At 51.1% G+C, this 19,854-nt stretch overlaps 2 protein-coding genes and 1 non-coding gene across 8 annotated transcripts in view; all 3 read left to right on the top strand.

The window, feature by feature from the left end:
• Window positions 1–4,072: 4,072 nt before the first annotated feature.
• Window positions 4,073–13,137, top strand: Fdps (farnesyl diphosphate synthase). Of its 3 annotated transcripts, none has more exons than XM_031374449.1 (10): window positions 4,073–4,286; window positions 5,324–5,486; window positions 6,766–6,906; window positions 10,771–10,851; window positions 10,977–11,099; window positions 11,356–11,444; window positions 11,530–11,602; window positions 12,195–12,272; window positions 12,362–12,496; window positions 12,883–13,137. In XM_031374449.1, exons 2-10 carry the CDS (start codon window positions 5,346–5,348, stop codon window positions 13,081–13,083), a joined length of 1,062 nt encoding a protein of 353 aa, XP_031230309.1. In that variant the 5' UTR covers window positions 4,073–4,286; window positions 5,324–5,345; the 3' UTR covers window positions 13,084–13,137. The 3 variants fall into 3 exon arrangements, with proteins under 3 accessions (XP_031230309.1, XP_031230311.1, XP_031230308.1); XM_031374451.1 differs by lacking the exon at window positions 4,073–4,286 and adding an exon at window positions 4,408–4,430; XM_031374448.1 differs by lacking the exon at window positions 4,073–4,286 and adding an exon at window positions 4,478–5,232.
• Window positions 8,135–8,237, top strand: LOC116094514. The gene has a single exon (XR_004120161.1). It is a non-coding gene; the product is annotated as a U6 spliceosomal RNA (small nuclear RNA).
• A 217-nt stretch (window positions 13,138–13,354) lies between the features above and the next one.
• The window catches only part of Rusc1 (RUN and SH3 domain containing 1), a 9,761-nt gene continuing 3,261 nt past the window's right edge, over window positions 13,355–19,854 (top strand). The window contains exons 1-9 of one of the 4 annotated variants that reach the window (XM_031374447.1): window positions 13,355–13,472; window positions 14,176–15,595; window positions 15,827–16,237; window positions 16,982–17,080; window positions 17,188–17,264; window positions 17,391–17,565; window positions 17,637–17,742; window positions 17,906–17,952; window positions 18,702–19,251. In XM_031374447.1, the coding sequence (XP_031230307.1) occupies window positions 14,260–15,595; window positions 15,827–16,237; window positions 16,982–17,080; window positions 17,188–17,264; window positions 17,391–17,565; window positions 17,637–17,742; window positions 17,906–17,952; window positions 18,702–19,251 (2,801 nt within the window). In that variant the 5' untranslated portion in view covers window positions 13,355–13,472; window positions 14,176–14,259. Of the gene's footprint in view, window positions 13,473–14,175; window positions 15,596–15,826; window positions 16,238–16,735; window positions 16,824–16,981; window positions 17,081–17,187; window positions 17,265–17,390; window positions 17,566–17,636; window positions 17,743–17,905; window positions 17,953–18,701; window positions 19,252–19,854 lie in introns of those variants that run through there. The other 3 variants (XM_031374444.1, XM_031374445.1, XM_031374446.1) reach the window with 3 other exon arrangements.

The following is a 19,854-nucleotide window of genomic DNA, read 5'->3' as shown; positions in this document are numbered from 1 at the left end:
TGGACTTGAGACATGGACATTATTTGTGTCAAGTCGGCAAGGAGTGGATTGTAGTGGCTATTCCTGGTTGTCAACTTAACTATATCTGGAATGAACTACAATCCAGAATTGGAGGGCTGGGAGATACAAGTTTCTTTTTTTTTTTAATTTTTTTAATATTTATTTATTATTAAGTAAGTACACTGTAGCTGTCTTTAGACATACCAGAAAAGGGTGTCAGATCTCATTACGGGTGGTTGTGAGCCACCATGTGGTTGCTGGGATTTGAACTCAGGACCTGCAGAAGAGCAGTCAGTGTTCTTACCTGTTGAGCCATTTCACCAGCCTGAGATACAAGTTTCTTTTTTTTTTTAATTGTTTTCCAGCTTTTTATTTATTTATTTATTTGTTTATTTATTATATGTAAGTACACTGTAGCTGTCTTCAGACACTCCTGAAGAGGAAGTCAGATCTTGTTATGGATGGTTGTGAGCCACCATGTGGTTGCTAGGATTTGAACTCAGGACCTTTGGAAGAGCAATCGGTGCTCTTAACCGCTGAGCCATCTCTCCAGCCCGAGATACAAGTTTCTGACCTGTATATGGGCATGGAGATCTTGAGGCATAGTGGCTATGAATCCCAGAAGATTAAAATGGGAAAATCTCCAAGTTCAAGGTTATCTGGGATTAAAGGTGTGGTGGCACATACCTTTAATCTGGGCCACACTTTTTGCTGGAGACTATATAAGGATATTGGAAGAAGGAAGGCTCTCTCTCTTCTTTGCCTGCTTGCCTTGTGGGACTGAGCAACTGCTAGATCCTTGGACTTCCATTCACAGCTGCTGCTGACCATTGTTGGGAGTTGGACTACAGACTGTAAAGTCATCAACAAGTTCCTTTGCCATATAGAAACTACCCATAAATTCTGTGACTCTAGAAAATCCTGACTAGTACAGCGACATCAGAGGACAACTTTACCAGAGTCAGTTCTCTCCTTCCACCAATGTGAGTTCCAGGAATTGAACTCAAGTCTTCAGGCTTGGAGGCAAGCACCCTTATCTATCAAGCCACCTACCACTCACTAGCCCTGTTTTTGTTTGTTTGAGACAGGGTCTCAGGCAATTCAGGTTGGTCTCGGGGAACTTGACCTCTTGGCCTCCCCAGAGCTGTTCTTACAGGTCTCCTTTTTCCTCCTTCCTCTCTTCTGTACAACCCTTTGCTTCTTACCTGTCATCATAGACTGTATTCCTTCAGCCTGTGAGACAGAATTAAGCATTCCTTCTGTAAGTTGCTCCTTAGTTACAACAATGAAAAGGGGCAACCCATTTAATAAAAATGGTGTTATAGGACTGGAGAAATGGCTCAGCCGTTAAGAGCACTGACTGCTCTTCTAGAGGTCCTGAGTTCAATTCCCAGAAACCACATGGTGGCTCACAACCATCTGTAATGGGATCTGATGCCCTCTTCTGGTGTGTCTGAAGACAGCAACAATGTACTCATATAAATAAAATAAGTCTTTAAAAAATGATATTATAGAAAAAAATGTATTTTATTTTTATTTGTGTGTCTCTGCCATATGTTTGTATGTCCTAGAGGGACTGAACGTTACAGGTAATTGTGATCAGCCTGATTCTGGGCACTGGGAACCGAATTCTGGTGCTCTGGAATATCTGGAAACACTCAATCACTGAGCCAGCTCTCTAGTCCCACAGTAATAAAGACTTATTATCCCAATGTGTTCTCATGAGATTTTTTCTATGATTTTAGCTGTTAATCTATGAAATAAAATACATATTTATATATCTAAGATCTAATGTGTGTGTGTGTGTGTGTGTGTGTGTGTATGTGTGTGCAAGGTACTGCTGCTCAATGATTGCATCATCCTATCTTTTCAGGCTTTAGCCTGATTTACACTCACCTAATGTATCAATGCTTCTCAGAAGACATCCCAGACAAACCCTCAAAATGGTACAGTCTTTGTTGGGTTCATTTTCTTTGGCAGCTAAAGACTTAAAAGGCAGAAAAGATATGGAGTGTAGGAGGTAAGAGCTGGGGAAGTCTCAGACAAAGCAAACAGGAGCAGCCAGAATCCATAGCCAGAAAGGTTTTTATTTTAGGTGAGGAAAAACACACCATAAAACACACACACACACACACATACACACAGCAGACACACAGAGACAGATTCTCCACAAAGCAGAGGGGGGATTGTCAGCTTCTCCTATAGTCTGTCAGCTTCTCCTAAAGTCTGAGTGATCTTCCTTCCCTATTTTAGGGTAGGCTAGTTTGAAAACAGACAGGATGACGGATTGGCTCACAACTGTTGTGTAACTATGTCCTTGAACTATCCACTAACATTGGCCATGTTTGCAGAAGAAAATGCCCACAAAGCCTTTGCTCTAACCTGAGAGCCTTTTGCCTCAGGTGAGGAGTGTGTGGAAGAAGCCAGCCCTCTTGGAAGTCCACCATTGTTATTACCCAGTCACAGGCCTTTCCACATCTGCCTATGAGGGAGTCAACCTCCTAGTCCCTCAGTGTGAGGTAACAATCTCAATTATTCTTTTGCATTTGGAAATCCAGTGGTTGATAGCTATTCTCTTCTTGCACAGACTTGGCATCTTGACAGTTAGTTGGGTATTACCATGAGTTTGTTTTATAACTCTTTTTGTTACACTGCCTTGTATATGTTTCTTACTGTCCAGAGGAGGTCTGAAGGAAACTCCATTTCCTCAAATTCTGACCAAAACTAGCATTCCTCAGGAACCTGTAAAACCAGTTCCCCTTTACCAAAGGAGCCACTTCCCTTACACTGGGCAGAGGCTCCCACAGTGTACCACAGTCGCCTGGCTCTTCTTACCTCCCCCATTACCCTAAAGGTCTCTAGCTCAGGATGCACTTCATATTCTTATAACCCATTTCAGCTATGCTTCTTCGTCCTCCCTTAGTTCCCTCCCACCTCCTCTCAAGCATGGCTTAGTCCATCTTCGAGCCATGTTCAATATATTATTTTCTTTTTGCTCTGGACTCTTCCAGATGCCTCTGGCTGTCCTCTTCCTCGTTTCTACTTCTCATATCTACAATAAAAACCTACCTGGCCGGCTGAAGATAGCACAGGCCTTTAATCCCAGTGCTTCATACGCAGAGGCAGGTGGAACCCAGTGAAGTGAGGTTTAGCCGGATGGACGGTGAGAGTTCCAGGACAGCCACACTACGCAGAGAAACCATGTCTCGAAAAACAAAATAAACAAGAGAGTAAAGTTTACCTTGTCTAGACCCTTCAACTTTTTAGTCGGGAGTGGTAGTGGTCTCTTTCTTTGGGACCACGAACAAGCACAAGTCCATTAATGTCTTAGTTGGTTTGTAGCTTCAGGTCTCTTTCCTGATTGTGATAGGGGTTTGGGGAGGAGTATAAAAGAGTCAATCTTGCCGGGCGGTGGTGGCGCACGCCTTTAATCCCAGCACTTGGGAGGCAGAGGCAGGCGGATTTCTGAGTTCGAGGCCAGCCTGGTCTACAGAGTGAGTTCCAGGACAGCCAGGGCTACAGAGAAACCCTGTCTCGAAAAACCAAAAAAAAAAAAAAAAAAAAAAAAAAGTCAATCTAGTGGACTGGCAAACTGTGAAGCCGAAAGTTCTAACTTCTGTTTTGAGTTTTTATCCTTTTGCATCAAGGGAGCCAAAGAACCTGAGGGTAAGGTGTTGTTTTCTCTCATATAGTCATATAGTCTTCTGAGTAGCCTAAAACTCATTGTAAGACCCACACTGGCTTTCAACTCTTGATGTTGCCGCATCCCTTCTAAGGACTGGAAAAAAGGGTGATGACCTCACCTAGCTAGAATCAAAGATGTAAGAAGTGATTTGTCAGAGTTGGAAATAGGAAGTTGCAAGGCTGGTTATTCTGGGATCTTAGTAACACTCCCAACCAGAAGCACTGGAAAAGCTACAGCTAGGAACTAGATAACCGAATTCCCAGACTTTTGGTCTGGGTGGGTGTACGGACACCGCCCACCGCTCAGTGGGCTGATGGCCTGCGCGCCACCCTTTCATTGGCCAGTCGTCACAAGGCCCATGCTCACACGAGGCCATTCAACCAATCAGCGAACTCAGTTACGCCCATCCTGAGGCCCAAATCTGAGTTTCTGGCGGCCTGGTCCGCGGCATGCCGGGAGTCGTAGTATTAGCTTTAGGTTCTGCCGACTGAGCCTGGAAACTGGGAACTACAATACCCAGAGTGCTGAGCGGATGCACGCTCCGCTTTTAGGTGTAAGCCGCAAACATCTTGGACCCAGGAGAATCCGCGTTGAAGAACAGGTGAGAGCTATTGTTGGGGGCTGGAGCTGAGATTTACTCCCGTGTCAAGTCGGGTGAAGCTCGGAGGCCCCGAAGGACCAGCCCGTGTCGGAGTTACCGGTCTTGGGGTTGGTGGGTCAGACCGAACGGTTTGCTTGTGCTTTCGTGAGTTTCTAAACGCTGGTGTGTTCCTCAAGTCCTCCGTACGCCAGGCCGCGAGTTTACTCTTTTGAGCCCTCCCACGCCCACCTGTTGCTCCGAGGCCGGCTGCTGCGGTTAGCTCCGGTGCCCGTACAGACGACAAGCCTGCAGCACCTTCGGTTCCAGTCCTCTCATTGGGCGTTTCTAAGAGCTCGAACCTCCCTCTCCTTCCCCTACACGCGGACCCCTCGGTTGTAGCTTTGGGTCTTCGTCAGCTCAGCTATCTAATATCCACTGAACTTGAGTTTGTTGTCTCCATTGATAGTGTGACTTAAGGACCTTCCATCCCATAATTCTCCGTTCCGAATTGTAGTGAACGCAGCCGCCTTGGAAGTAGATAGCGTTCAGTTTTAGCCATTTTCGGTTTAAGTGAAGATCTATTGGATCTCAGTCACTCCGATATATTTTTCATTTCCCGTGTGTTCTTTATGTAATTTTTGAATCTAGAAACAGGGTGGGGCGTTCTAATGCAGGAGGTTAAAAGCTTGGCTTGGGGGATGCCTTAGGTAACTGCTACCAAGCATCTGCCTTCGGTGCTTGCTCCTGCAGGGAGTGCTTGGTGTCCCCCACCCCCATGCCCACCCAGGATGCCCCTGTCCCGCTGGCTGAGATCTCTGGGGGTCTTCCTGCTGCCAGCCCCCTGCTGGGCACCCCGGGAGAGGTGGCTTGGTTTCCTACAACGACCCTCCCTGGCATATGGGTGTCCAGTCCTGGGGGCCTGGCACAGTGCCCGCTGGTGGTGCCAAGTGTGGACAGAGGAGCCTCGGTGAGTGTGGTTGGGGTGCGGGGCTTCAGGGAGGGAAGCACCGGAGCTACCCTCTCATTCGTTTGTGTGTGTATGTTTTTCTTTCCCTCAGAGCATTTAGCTCCTCTGTCAGAATGAATGGAAACCAGAAATTGGATGTTTATAATCAAGACAAGCAGAATTTCATCCAGCACTTCACCCAGATTGTCAAGGTGCTGACTGAGGAGGAGCTGGGACACCCAGAAACAGGGGATGCCATTACCCGGCTCAAGGAGGTGAGGGGTTCAGGACTGAAGAGGACGGTAATTTTTTACTGGGAAAAAAAAAAAGCCAATGGTTTTTACCTGAGTCTCTGGAGTGGATGGGTCCCTGCTGAACTTCAGCCCTCCCTCCCTGATATTTGGCTCCCTGACTTTTGACCATCCAAACAGCTTTGCTTTAGGGTAGAGCCTTGGACCTAGTGAAGTTGGATTTCATGCCCTGAAACGATAAGATAGGATCTTAGCAGGCACCAAGAGGCTGTTGGCCCTGAGGCCTGAGGGGACTTACTGCACTGTTAGCACTGTTCTAGGAAGGGAATGGGTGCAGTTCTAGAGCTCCAGTTACCTGTTTCCCTCCAATGTTTATCTTAAGGTAGAGTTTCTTTCTTTTTAAGCCCACATGGCTTCAGACACACAACCTCCTGCTTCAGCCTACTGTGTGCTCTATCAGTTACAGTCCCATCATACCCAGATTGGGAATTCTTTTCTTTTAAAGACATACATTTTTGTTTATTTTTATCTTTTGTGTGTTGGCATTTTTCCCTGCATATATGTCTGTGTGAGGACAGCTGTGAGCTGCCATGTGGATGCTGGGAATTGAACCCAGGTCCTCTGGAGGGGCAGTCAGTGCTTTTCACTGCTGAGCCATCTCTGTCGCCTGGGGAATTCTTTTTTATAAGTGTTGTCTCATCTCTGAGGAAAAAACCCAAGGAGGAGAGTTTTCTTTGTCTATATTGTCTGTGTAGGTATGAAAGAGCTATCTCTTTAGCTAGCTAGGGCTGCTGTCTGGCAGAAAACACAGTTGAGAAGGCCCCAGGAGGAGGACATTGGAGGGGTCAGAAATAGCCCTGGAACTTGCTGTCCCTTCAGTGCCTTCCTTTGGCTAACGTTGGAGAGGCCTTGTTTTTTGTTCTGTTTGTTTGTTTTCTATAGCCAAGGCTGGCTGGAACTCATCCTGTATCTGAGGCTGGCCTCAGACTCATGCAGTCTGCCTGCTTCCACCCTCTGAGTATTGAGATTATGGGAGTTTGCCATCCCTCTGTACCAGGGCCCTTGTCTTCAGTACAGGCTTGTTTGCAGGTGGCCCAAGTTCTCTGCTTGGGGGAAGAATTGGGTGTATGTTATGAAGCAGGTACTTGGGTGCCATATGCCATAGGACTTTGGAGAAGAAATGAAGAGGGGAGAGATCCAGGGGCTCTCCAAGGGAGGTTTGGGGTTCAAAGAGGGAGAAGGGAAGGGAAAATTTTCTTTAGGTCCCTGCTGTGGACCCTGATGTCCTCTCATCTTGCCTCAGGTCCTAGAGTACAATGCCGTAGGAGGCAAGTACAACCGGGGTCTGACTGTGGTACAAGCCTTCCAGGAGCTGGTGGAGCCAAGGAAACAGGATCCTGAGAGTCTGCAGCGGGCCCTGACTGTGGGCTGGTGTGTAGAACTGGTAAGAATGGTCCAGAGGAGCAGAGGTTCCTTGAAGAGGAGAATAAGCTTGTTTCTTGCTTGTATTGGTGTTTCTGTGCTATAGTCACATTTAGGCAGCGCGAATCACTTCAGGGACTGAGAATTTTCAGAAATGTTAACCTTAAATCTCACCGGGTGGTGATGGCCAACGCCTTTGGTCTCATCACTGGGAGCAGAGGCAAGTGGATCTCTTTGAGTTCTAGGCTATACTGATCTACAGAGTTAGGTTCTAGGACAGCCAGGGCTACTCAAGAAACCCTGTGTCAAATAACAGAAACCTTAAATTTCCTAAACTTAAAAAAGAAAAGAAAAATAGTTTTAAAGGCTGGTGAAATGGCTTGGCTGGTGAGAGCATTGGCTATACAAATTCAGCAAAAGAGCTGAATTTGGATGCCAGGATCATATGATAATCCTGCTATGGCTGTGAACACAATCTGCATGGTAGGCAGAGGCAAGAGGCTGTCTGGGCTACCTGGCTCAGAGAGAGAGACCCTGTTTCACATTGATGTGATAGGCAGGAGACCTAGTATCCTCCTTTGGCTTCTACTCCCCTGTGCTCAAGCCCACACTAATGCACACAACTGTGTGATGGGCAGTATACATCCATAATACATATGCCTACCTAGTGCTGGGGCATAGAGACAGGCAGATCCCCAGAGCTCGATGGCAAGCTAGTGTAGCCAGTCGGTCAGTTCTGGGTTCAGTGAAAGAAGGTTTGTCTCCAAAAAATAAGGTGGAGTGTGTGGAGGACACCTGATGTGTGTATGTGCCCAGTCCAGACACCCATGCATGTAAACACGTGTGACACAGACACATGCACACAAGATTTAGAGCAGCAGCTCTGTCAGTGCTGGGCAAGCAGTAACACTTGTGTTTGTTTGTGTTCAGTTCCTCGCTAATCCCCTTCCTTGGGTGGTTAGAGATGCAGATCCCTGGAGCTTGTTGGCAAGTCTGGCATAGTTTCAGTGATAGAGCCTGTCTCAAAGAATAAGTTGGAAGGGCTGGAGAGATGGGTTGGTGGTTAAGAGCACTGGCTGCTCTTACAGAGGACTGGGTTTCAATGGCTAGTACACATATGATGCTTCACAACCATCTATAACTTTAGACCTAGGGGGTCCGATACCGTCTTCTGGTCTTCGTGGGCACCAGGCATGCACATGATAAGCTGATAGACTTGCAGACCAACGCCAATGCATGCAAAATAAATAGTGCTCGGTTTGGTAGCACATGTACTAAAATTGGAACAATGCAGAGATTAGCACGGTGGCCCCTTTGCAAGGATGACAAATTTATGAAACATTCATTCTCTTTCCTGTCTAGCTTTTCTTTTCTTTTTTTTGTTTTATTTTTTCGAGACAGGGTTTCTTTGTATAGCTCTGGCTGTCCTGGAACTTACTCTGTAGACCAGGCTGGCCTTGAACTCAGAAATCCGCCTGTCTTTGCCTCCCAAGTGCTGGGATTAAAGGCATGCACCACCACTGCCTGACTTCCTGTCTAGCTTTTCATTTCTTACAAATGTGTGAAAAAAATACATAAAGGTTGATGGCAAAAATGTTACATAAAATTTAAAAAATGAGAAAGACATCTCAGAGAATCCCTCCCAAAATAAGGGAGATGTCCAATATTGACCTCTGAGCTCCACATGGATGCATTTGTAACATAAGTACACAGAGCACATGCATACATGAAACATGCACACACAACACATGCACACATCTCTACAAACCTGTAATACCATGCATGCACACACAACACACATACATACAAACATCTATACACATAACAAACAGCTCAGGTCTTTGACAAAGCTGCTTCCCTAAGGTAGGGTATGTGTCCCCACCTATGGCTCTAATTTGTTTCAGTCCTGGCTCTTGAATGTCTGTGACTTTTTTTTTCTGGGTGGGTGAGGGGGTTTCCAAGCTGATGATGAAGCCCAGGGTCTTGTCTGTTATAAGTACACTCTTCTCCCTTAACAATATCCCTACCCTTGGTTTTTATTTTGGGTTTTGGTTTTTCAAGATAGGGTTTCTTTGCATATCACTGGCTGTCCTGGAACTTGCTCTGTAGACCAGGCTGGCCTCAAACTCAGATCCACCTGCCTCTGCCTCCCAAGTGCTGGGATTAGAGGTGAGCTCTACCAGTGCCTGGCTGTTTATGTTTTTGAGACAGGGTCTCACTGTGTATGTACGGCTCATACATACTCACGATCACCTCACTTCAGCCTTCTGAGAGCTGGGATTATAGGTGTGTGCATCACGCCTGACTCCTAAATTGACTCCTAAACTGACTTACTAAATTCTTGGTCTGTTAAATAGATCAGTTTGTGGTGTTTGGATGATGTAACGATAGATTTCTATTGAGAATCGTAGGGATGGCAGGGTGATTCAGTAAAAGTTCTGGAGCCCTGAGTTTGATTCCCTAGAGCCCATGTATGAAGATATATACTGACTCCCAAAAGTCACCCTTTGACCTCATTGTGTGCTGTGGCATGTGAGCATCCACACTGAGGCACACCTCCCTCACCTCTGATCAGTGAAGGGCTGGGAATTTTCTAGTGGGTAAAGACACTCACCGAATAAGCCCAGCAAAGTGAGTTCCATCTCAGAACCCATGGAAAGATGGAAAGAAAAAAAACAACTCCTAGAAGTTGTCCTGTGACCTCTGCTTGTGTGCTGTGGCATGTACACACAATCATAGAAGCCCTTGCACACAATAATGATAGAATTTTTTTGAAAGAAAAAATGCTTAATTTTGTTGTGGGGGTCAAAAGTCTTCCCTACCATGTGTAAAGCCCTGGGTTCCATCCTCAGCACTTTTAACAAAATCAAGCCAAGTCATTCCGTTAAAGTTGCTGTGTAGCAGATGTGTAGCCTGACTGGAGAGAGGGGTGGTTCAGTGTTCAGGAGATGGGCTGAGGACCCTGCGGTTGAGGCCAGCCTGGCCGGCACAGTGAGGCTCTGTCTCAAGGAAACAACCCGGAAGTATCATGGGCGTTGTCTCCTTAACAGAGAGCTCTTGGGAGGCTCCACTCCGAGGTCAGGGATAGGCTCTGGGGATATCTAGAAGGGATACAAGGGAACCCTTTGCTGAGGCTGAAGAGCATTTGCCGGCATGAAGTCCTGGGTTCAGCACCCGGCTATGCACAGAACTAGGCTTGGCAGCAAACAGCTGTGATCTCAGCACCCAGGAAGGAGAGGTGAGGGCAGAAGTGCAGGGCCTTAGCCATGTGAGGAGCTAGGCTCTATCTAAAGGGAAGAGCCATTGATGGCCAAGTTGGGGCTTGGGTGGTGCTCCTGGAAGTGTGGCTATCAGTCACTGAGGGAAGTCAGGGTGGCAGTTAATGCAGATGCCATTACAGGATGATGATGACTGGTTTGTTCCCATAGCTTGCTCCATCTGCTCCCTTATACACCCCAGAACTACTTGCCCAGGGGTGGCTGCACCCACTGGGAAAATGCCTCACAGTTTTGCCCATGCCAGTCTTTTAAGTTGAGACTCCCTCTTGCCAAATGACTATAGCTTGTGTTAAGTCGACCTTAAACTAACCAACACAGTCACTTATTGGAATTGACATTTTGGGCAAAAGTGAGCTACATGACGGTGTTTCATAGTCTCCCTGCTACCAGGGCCTCCTAGAGCCGACTAGAAGTGGTAGAGGTGTATTTTAGTTCATTAGCCTGAAAAAAAAAGGGTGCATACACAGAATCTGAGAGGAGGTCCATAACTTGTCAGGGTCCCCACCATCAGCCCTTCTACCCAGTGTACAGCAGTGGCCAGAGTAGCAGCTGTCGCTAAGAGAGAGGGCTCCTCCGAAAGTCCTTTGGTCTTACTGTGTTCCTTCTAGCTCCAGGCTTTCTTCCTTGTGTCAGATGACATCATGGACTCTTCTCTCACTCGCCGGGGGCAGATCTGCTGGTATCAGAAGGTAAGGCAGACAGGAAAGTAGCAGTGGGTGTGGTGGGTAAGCCACAGGGGAGGAGGTAGTTGGGGTGTCTGCTGGGATGGTTTGAATCTGGCCAGCATTAACTTGTTTCATGCTGTTCCTAACAGCCAGGCATAGGCTTGGACGCCATCAACGATGCTCTGCTTCTGGAAGCCTCCATCTACCGCCTGCTGAAGTTCTACTGCAGGGAGCAGCCCTACTACCTCAACCTGCTGGAGCTCTTTCTGCAGGTGGGGACCCACAGCTGTCCACCATAGCTCTAGCCTTGTGTTGCGTGCTCTTCTGCTCTGCTGGGCTGGGAAGGGTGTGATGGCATGCAGAGGCAGTGGAGAAGGCTGCCATGTGGTTATGAGCATGGAGTTGCTGTCTCCCCTCCTGCCTGCCTTCCTGGTTGTCAGCTGCTTGGGATGCAAGGGCCAGGATGCCAGCATTTCTTGGTCCTAGAGAAAGCCTGGCTTAGAGACCATGTGTTATCTTCCTCCCTAGAGTTCCTATCAGACTGAGATCGGACAGACTCTAGACCTCATGACAGCACCCCAGGGCCATGTGGATCTCAGTAGATATACTGAAAAGAGGTGAGGCCACCGGACAACTATGTGTACACGGTGGGAGACAAAAGATGGTCATGCCCTCATGAATGTATCTTCTCCCCTGACACAGATACAAATCTATTGTCAAGTACAAGACTGCTTTCTACTCTTTTTACTTGCCTGTTGCGGCCGCCATGTACATGGTGAGTCAGTGGCACCTCCACTGTTTTTCCCTCGGGGCTGTTGGAACAGGAGGGCACGAAGTAGACACATCCATTGTATGACATCCATGGTATGACCTCAGGCAAGCCACCCTGTCCCTCTGATACTGGAAAGTGAGTGGAGTTAAGGCCTGTGGGTGGTACATCTGAGTGGGGGGGCGGGGCAGAGGAAAATTGAGGCTAAGGCAAGAGACTAGGTATGGAAGTGGTTCATGGTCCATCCTGACCTGCCTCTTCAGGTTTTCTTTTTGTAAGAAGTTGGATTGAAAGTGGAACTGTGCCGGGCAGTGGTGGCGCACGCCTTTAATCCCAGCACTTGGGAGGCAGAGGCAGGTGGATTTCTGAGTTCGAGGTCAGCCTGGTCTACAGAGTAAGTTCCAGGACAGCCAGGGCTATACAGAGAAACCCTGTCTCGAAAAACCAAAAAAAAAAAAGAAAGTGGAACCATAATGGCTGCAGCTCCTAGGGAAAATGACATGATGCTTTCAAAATGACTGCAGTTAAGCAAAGCCCATGGGAAGCATGAGGAAGGGCAAGGTGCCTGTGGTCATGCTGCCTCATCTGTCTCCTACAGGCAGGCATTGACGGGGAGAAGGAGCATGCCAGTGCCCTGAAGATCCTCATGGAGATGGGCGAGTTCTTTCAGATCCAGGTAGGAAGGTTCTCCGGCAGCAGAGTGCATATTTCCTCTTGCTGCTGCCTGGAGGCCTTCTCACCTCTCCTTTCTTGCCTGCTGCTTAGGACGACTACCTTGATCTCTTTGGAGACCCCAGTGTGACCGGAAAGGTCGGCACTGACATCCAGGACAACAAATGCAGCTGGCTGGTGGTTCAGTGTCTGCTACGAGCCACTCCTCAACAGCGTCAGATCTTAGAGGTGCCCACGTGGGCCCTGGGGTGGCATGTCCCTTTGCTAAGAGGGGATGGAGGATGGTTAGGAAAGCAGGGTGATTTTTTTTGTCTAGGAGACATTTGGCAACTCAGTGCAATTTGGTGTATGTGCTGAAGGTGGCTCTCAGGCAGAACCAGGGAGATTTTGGACAGTGCCAGACAACATGCTACCCAACACTGCTGACTCTCAGCAGTGTAAAGGCAGAGAGACCCAGAGGAAGTAGAATCCTGAGCCAGTACCTGAACTTTGGGTTGGGGGAGGCAATGCTTGATATCTTGGATCTCCAGAGAGGAGAGTTGTGTTCTGGAATAAATGATTGAGTTGTGAGGGCCTTTGGACCCAGCCAAGTAAAGCTGTTTTCCTGCTTCCAGGAGAATTACGGGCAGAAGGATCCAGAAAAAGTGGCGCAGGTGAAAGCACTGTATGAAGAGCTGGATCTGCAGTCCGTGTTCTTCAAGTACGAGGAAGACAGTTACAACCGCCTCAAGAGTCTCATAGATCAGTGCTCTGCGCCCCTGCCCCCATCCATCTTCTTGGAACTTGCAAACAAGATCTACAAGCGGAGAAAGTGACCTCGGAATTATAGAGGCTGGGAGGGAGGGATCTGAATAAATTATTGTTCAACATCCTGTGGTTTTATGCTTGTGTCAGTCAGGAGTTCAGCTTTATCCAGAATGGAGGGGTGGGAGAGGGCAGCTTGGAATCCAGGTTGGCAAAAAGCATTCCTTGAGACCCAAAGCTGCTGTGTTGTAGATGGGTGACATAGGCAGCGTCAAGTGCTGCGTGGAGGCGGGGGGTGGGGGTGGGGGGGGCGGTCCTGAGCTATGCCACGCCCATGCGTGAAGGGGTGCGGCTGCGCAGCCACAGCGGGTTTTGCCGGTGCCCCTCCCCTCCGCTCTGTTTCCCCGCTGGGCGGGGACGCAGACGAGCCCAAGGCCGAAGCGATTCCAGGAGGACTGCGGTGAGGAGGGCTCGGACTGAGGGTGCCGATGGATGGATGGATGGATGGATGGATGGATGGATGGATGGATGGATGGCACGGGAGAGGAGCAGTCACAGAATAAAGAAATGGGCGATGGCTGGGTGATGGGGACGACACAGTGAATGGACAAATCTTGTGGCGGTGGGTGAGGACACAGAAGGAAGGCTAGGGCTGAACGGGGACTGGGACAGATGTAAAGCTGACAGCTGAATGCTTCCCTTTCCTCCAGCCCAGACCCCTCTCCTGCGCTAATCAAACCCTTTCCCTTTCGTCTTGGGTTTGCACCATCCACCTCACTGGATCCGGGCGGGGTCTCCTTCCTCCCAGGGGTAGGTTGGAGGACAGAGCTTGACTAGGAAGAACCGTTGTATTCTGGGCCCTAATTCTTTTTCAAGCATCGCACCCCCCCCCATATTCTAGGCCCCACTCTTGTTCAAGCTTCGCAGCCCCGCGAAGATGAGAGTACAACCGCATTCTCTGATGACCCTCCTTTCTCCGTTCCCTGGAGGTTAAGTTCGGCTCCACCTGCAAATACTGCAGTGGGAACTAATGGCCTGTTCATGGTGATTTGAATCTCATTTAAATATTTCCCAAAGCAGCCAGATCCTTCCCAGGCCTGTTCTAGTCCTCAGTCACCTCCGGTGATCTCAGTAGCTAGGTTTCAACCGCCCCTGTTTTCTAGGTCTGCATCTGCCCTGTCAGGTAGGTGGACGTGAGACGCTGGATCCTCTTGGTTCTCTGAAAGCCATACGTCGTCCTCGGTACCATGCTGTCCCCTCAGCGGGCTTTGCTCTGCAACCTCAACCACATCCATCTCCAGCATGTCTCCCTAGGCCTGCACTTGTCCCGCCGTCCTGAACTACGAGAGGGGCCTCTGAGCACACCTCCGCCCCCGGGAGACACTGGGGGCAAGGAAAGCAGGGGGCCCTGCAGCGGGACCCTTGTGGACGCCAACTCCAACAGTCCGGCTGTGCCCTGCAGATGCTGCCAGGAGCACGGGCCCAGCATAGAAAACCAGCAGGACCCTTCCCAGGAGGAAGAGGCTGCCTCGCCTTCAGATCCAGGATGCTCTTCCTCTCTCAGCTCCTGCTCAGACCTTAGCCCTGATGAGTCTCCAGTGTCAGTCTACTCGCGAGACCTGCCTGGTAATGAGAATGCCAATCCTCAGCCAAGCATCTTGGAGCTGGGCTCTCCTGTGGCTCCAGCGGGCCCTAGCACCTGCTCTCCAGACAGCTTCTGCTGCTCTCCCGATTCTTGCTCTGGGATATCTTCTCCACCTGGACCTGACCTGGACTCGAACTGCAACGCCCTGACCACCTGCCAGGACCTACCTTCCCCAGGCTTGGAGGAAGAGGAAGACAGTGGGGAACAGGACCTTGCTAGCTCTGAGCTTTCAGAGACCGAAGATGGGAGAATTGACGCAGGGAAAGCCGAGCCCAGTTGGAAAATTAACCCCATTTGGAAAATCGACACAGAGAAAACTGAAGCTGGGTGGAAAACCATCGAGGATAGCGACTCTGGTCGGAAGACAGACGAAAATACAAACTCGAGCTTGAAAACGGAATCTGGGAAATTGGCTCCTTGTTTGAACACCAATTCTGGTTCGAAAATAGATGCAGGGAAAACTGATGGGGGATGGAGAGGTGACGTCAGCCAGGAGCCGGTGCTCCATCGGACAATCACGTCCTTCCATGAGCTGGCCCAGAAGCGCAAGCGGGGTCCAGGGCTGCCCCTTGTGCCGCAGGCCAAGAAAGATCGCAGCGACTGGCTCATAGTCTTCTCGCCCGATACTGAGCTCCCGCCGACTGGGTCCCTAGGAGGTTCTTTGGTACCTCCGCGAGAAGTCACCACCTTCAAGGAACTCCGGTCGCGAAGCCGAGCCCAGCCGCCGCCAGTCCCGCCCCGGGACCCTCCGGCTGGGTGGGCTTTGGTCCCGCCTCGACCGCCTCCCCCTCCGGTCCCTCCGCGGAGGAAGAAGAATCGACTTGGGCTGCAGCCTATTGCGGAGGGGCTGTCGGAGGAGGGCAGGGCAGCCAGCCCCCCGGCGGGTGAGGAGGCACCCGCCCCACAGGAGCCCGAGGAACCGCGCGCGCACGCCGTGGGTAAGAAGCGCGGACCCGCAGGAGGGCGGGTCCTGAGCCCGCCCCTGGTCCCCTCCTTCTGCAGTGGCCTCCCCGCCCCATCTCCAGGGCTCGCTCTGGGAAAGGGAAACCGGGTGGATCTTGGAGTGAAGGGACTAACTCTTTGCTCCTCTCTTTCCCGCCCCTCCTTGCCTGGCTGCCGGCCGCGCTGCCCTCCCCCTCTGCACCTGGCCCCGCCAATCCCGCCTGCAGCCGGTCCCTCGCTATTCCCTCGGCCCCCGGTTTTCCGGTTCTCGGCCGACGGGCGCCCCCTGTTGGAGGGTGGGGGCGCGGGCGCACCCGGGTCCCTGCTCTTTACGCCTCTCCCCGGGTGGCCCAATTCCCGGCTCCGGCTGCTGGGGGCAGCGAGTCCCCCGGAGGAGCAGCTCCTGCCTGTGCGCCTATCCCCAGTGGGAGCTTACTCTCCTCCCACTCGGGGGGCCTTGCCTTGCCTGGCCAGCCCTGAACTGGCACTGCTGCTATCCCCGCTCTTTCCCAGAAGTAGCACCTTCCCCGCCGCGGCGCCCCCACCCCGCCAGGTTCCCGCCCCCCCGCTGCCAACACCACCGTGTCCGCCGACCGCCCCTCGCTGGACCAGAAGGCCACCACCTCCGCCCAGGCAACGTAAGACGGACCCGGGCCAGCCCCGCGGGCCGCGCCTCGGCTCGCTGTCCCTCCAGTCCTGGGCCAGCCTTTTTCTAGGGGGCCTGGCTAGGTCTCGCCCTTGGAGTGGGGCAGACTCCCAGCGGGCTCGTTAGTCCCGGGGAGCCTGGCCTTGCTGGGGGTGAGGAGCATGACTGCTCCCCTCGCTGCACAGCGGGCTCCACCTGGTCTGCCCAGCCTAAGAGGTCCACGGTTAGGGACCTGGGGTCACACCCTCTGTGGAATTCCTCCGCTAGGGAAGTTCTTGGCCTCGGTGGTTTGGACCTATTGTCCCCTCCCAGGAGATTCTAGCCATTAGTCCCGACGCAAGTAGGGTGAAGCTGGAGCCTAGCATTGACCAGGTGCAAGGTGACTGCGTGGGTTCTCCAAGGCTCCCCACCCTTTCCCGTCTGTCTATCTTTTCATTGGTCGAGGCTCCCACGTGCTCGGAGTGGGTGCAGCCCTCGGGTTTCCTCGCCCAGTCATCTTCCTTCTTAAAGGGCCAGCTAGCTAGCTGGTTGGTGTGGCTCCCCGACTAAACCAGAGAGAAAGGGCAATGGGAACTGAGGTGGGGGCGGCGAGGGCCGGGGTTTGCCTAAGACTACCTTCCACTCTATGCCCCAAGCGGCTGTGTTATTTTCCCCCTCAAATTATGAGACCAAGGGAGCCGGCGTCCTCTGTGTAACCCTTGGCAAGAAAGCGTCATAGCGTCCTTCTCTTGTTTAGTGCGCAGTTCCTGGTCGTTTGCCGGTGTTCCCGGGGCCCAGCGGCTGTGGATGGCAGAAGCCCAGAGTGGGACTGGCCAGCTGCAGGAGCAGAAGAAAGGTAGTTACCCTTCCCGCCTTTTGAATGACCCTCGGTCTATAGCTATCCACCCCAAACCCCCTTCGAAACCGGGGGCTTTGATGTGTCTTCCTTCCATCTCCACCCAGGTCTCCTGATAGCTGTCAGCGCTTCAGTAGACAAAATCATCTCGCATTTTGGGGCTGCTAGGAACTTGGTTCAGAAGGTGAGTTGGTTTAAGGGAGGATGTTGGAAGGTTTAATGTAGTGAGAGGGAAGTGGAAGAACGCCGGAACACTTGGCTAGCCACGCCTCTGAACCCTCTTGTTTTGCGCTTTTCGCGCTGTCCACAGGCTCAATTAGGAGATAGCCGGCTGAGCCCAGATGTGGGGCATCTGGTATTGACCACCCTCTGCCCGGCCCTCCATGCTCTGGTGGCTGATGGGCTGAAGCCATTCCGGAAGGACCTCATCACTGGGCAGCGTAGGAGCAGCCCTTGGAGCGTTGTAGAGGCATCTGTGAAACCAGGTGAGCCACAAGGGAGTGGGATCCGCTGGGAGCGGAGCCTGAACCTGGCTGACCCTTGCCCCTGTCCTCAGGTTCCTGCACACATTCGATGGGATCTCTGTACAGCCAGGTCAGCCGACTGGCCCCGCTCAGTAGCAGCCGCAGCCGCTTCCACGCTTTCATCTTGGGGCTCCTCAAGTGAGTGTGGCCCTTCCCCCACTGCTCTGTTAGCCTTGGGAGCACCAGCACATCATGGCTAGGACACAGTAGTGGAAGCCATTTCCAGAGACCTTCCCTCTCCAGTGTTGTCCCTCATTCTCCACCTCTTCCCTGAATTTACCACCTCTCCTTTCTCCTCCAGCACCAAACAGTTGGAACTGTGGTTTTCAAGCCTCCAGGACGATGCAGGTCAGAAGCTCAGATGGGAGGGCCATGGTACTGTGGGGCTAGGAGAGGAGAGGCTCTCCTGCTGCTCTGTACTGAGGTCAGAATACACACCTAGGGGAAGAGTATGGGAGGAGAGTCAGCCCAGGCTCTCTAGCCCTTTGTATTTTTCCACTTGAGGTCTTCCTTGCCTGGGGGCCATCTCTTGTTCCCGGCACCTGGAATAGGCCCCTTCCCCTTCTTCTTTTCTTTTTTCTTTTCTTCCTTCCTTCCTTCCTTTCTTTCTTTCTTTCTTTTTTTTTTTTTTGGACAGGGTTTCTCTGAACAGCCCTGGCTGTACTGGTACTCACTCTGTAGACCAGGCTGGCCTGGAATCCGCCTGCCTCTGCCTCCCAAGTGCTGGGGTTAAAGGCTTGTGCCATCACTGCCTGGCTTTCTTCCCTTTCTTGCTACCTCATAGCTTTCAATTCTTCCGTGGGTCTCTTCCTCAGGGAGGTTCTAGCCCTACCCTGAAAGGCAGGTCCTCACCCCTGTGTGTGTTCCAGGCCCTTTTTTCTTTCCCTTTCTAGTCTCAGTTAACAGCACTAACTGGACAAGTCTCTCCCTTGGGAGGCAATGGTTCCACAGGGGCAGAGAGATAATTATCAGTCCTGTAGCCCAACTCCTCCTGCCTCTCTGTTGCTCACCCAGGGTGACAGGTCTGAAAGATGTTTGTTGACTCTGGAATCGGTACAGGAGGCAGCCTGGGGCTGATGTTGGTTACTCTGTTCCAGGTCTTCTATCCCTCTTGTATCTACCCACTGGATTCTTCTCCTTGGCTCGTGGTAGCTGTCCATCCCTGGCTACAGAGCTGTTGCTTCTGCTGCAGCCGCTGTCGGTGCTCACCTTCCACTTGGACCTGCTCTTTGAACACCACCACCACCTGCCCATGGGCCTGCAGCAGGCTCCTGCCCCTTCATGCCCCCCTCCTGCCCTCCAGCAGACAGTGCAGGCTGTGCTGCACTGGGGGGAACGATTGGCTCAGAGTCTCCGAGGGACTTCAGCGGAGGCCACTACAGACTCTTCAGCCCCCTCAACACACCCTCCACCAGGCAGCTGGTGGGATCAGCTGACCCAGGCTTCTCGGGTCTATGCCTCTGGAGGCACCGAGGGCTTCCCTCTTCTCCGGTGGGGACCCAGGCGTCATGGAACTACAGCTGAGGGTACACAGGAGGCACCTCTACCCACGGAACAAACCACACCAGGCAGAAGCGTGTGGTTGGGGCGGCTATTTGGTGTGCCTGGGTGCCAGTCAGAAACTGAGAGTGGAGCCTTCAAGTCTAGGTATGTACATACCTGCACTTTGTCCCTTTTCTGACCTTTTGGTCCCATCAGCGCCCTAGCAGCCAGTCATTCACGATCCTTTAGATAATAGGCAGGCAGTTGGTTTTTGTAGCCATGGGTTTTAATGGTTACATTCACAAATGATTGCATTGTAGAGGTTACATACAAATCCTGATTTCAAGCTGAGTGGTGGTGCACGCCTTTTTAATTTTTTTTAATTGAACCTCACAATGGCTGCTTCTTTTTTCTTTTTTAAAGATTTATTTATTGTTATACATAAGTACAGTGTAGCTGTCTTCAGAGGCACTAGAAGAGGGTGTCAGATCCCATTACAGATGGTTGTGAGCCACCATGTGGTTGCTGGGATTTGAACTTAGGACCTTTGGAAGATCAGTCAGTGCTCTTAACAATGGGTGCTTCTGAAACCTACCAGGAACAGACCTTTGTATTCCGGTCCCCTTTTCTAGAAAGTTACTTCCCTGACCACCCATTTAGCTCACTCCTTCACTTCCTTACAGTCATGTTCTGACCTTGACTTAAGAATGAGGTGTTCTCGCTGGGCGGTGGTGGCTCACGCCTTTAATCCCAGCACTTGGGAGGCAG

Source organism: Mastomys coucha, unplaced genomic scaffold, assembly GCF_008632895.1.
Source record: "Mastomys coucha isolate ucsf_1 unplaced genomic scaffold, UCSF_Mcou_1 pScaffold16, whole genome shotgun sequence".
NCBI lineage: Eukaryota > Metazoa > Chordata > Mammalia > Rodentia > Muridae > Mastomys > Mastomys coucha.
This window is presented reverse-complemented; position numbering and strand designations above follow the sequence as displayed.

Excerpts from the sequence above, each read along its gene's own strand:
- Fdps (XM_031374448.1), top strand. The coding sequence starts at position 5,054 with ATGCCCCTGTCCCGCTGGCTGAGATCTCTGGGGGTCTTCCTGCTGCCA. Across the intron at positions 10,852-10,976 it reads AGATCTGCTGGTATCAGAAG|CCAGGCATAGGCTTGGACGC; the intron begins GTAAGGCAGACA and ends TGTTCCTAACAG. Across the intron at positions 11,445-11,529 it reads AGTAGATATACTGAAAAGAG|ATACAAATCTATTGTCAAGT; the intron begins GTGAGGCCACCG and ends CCCCTGACACAG.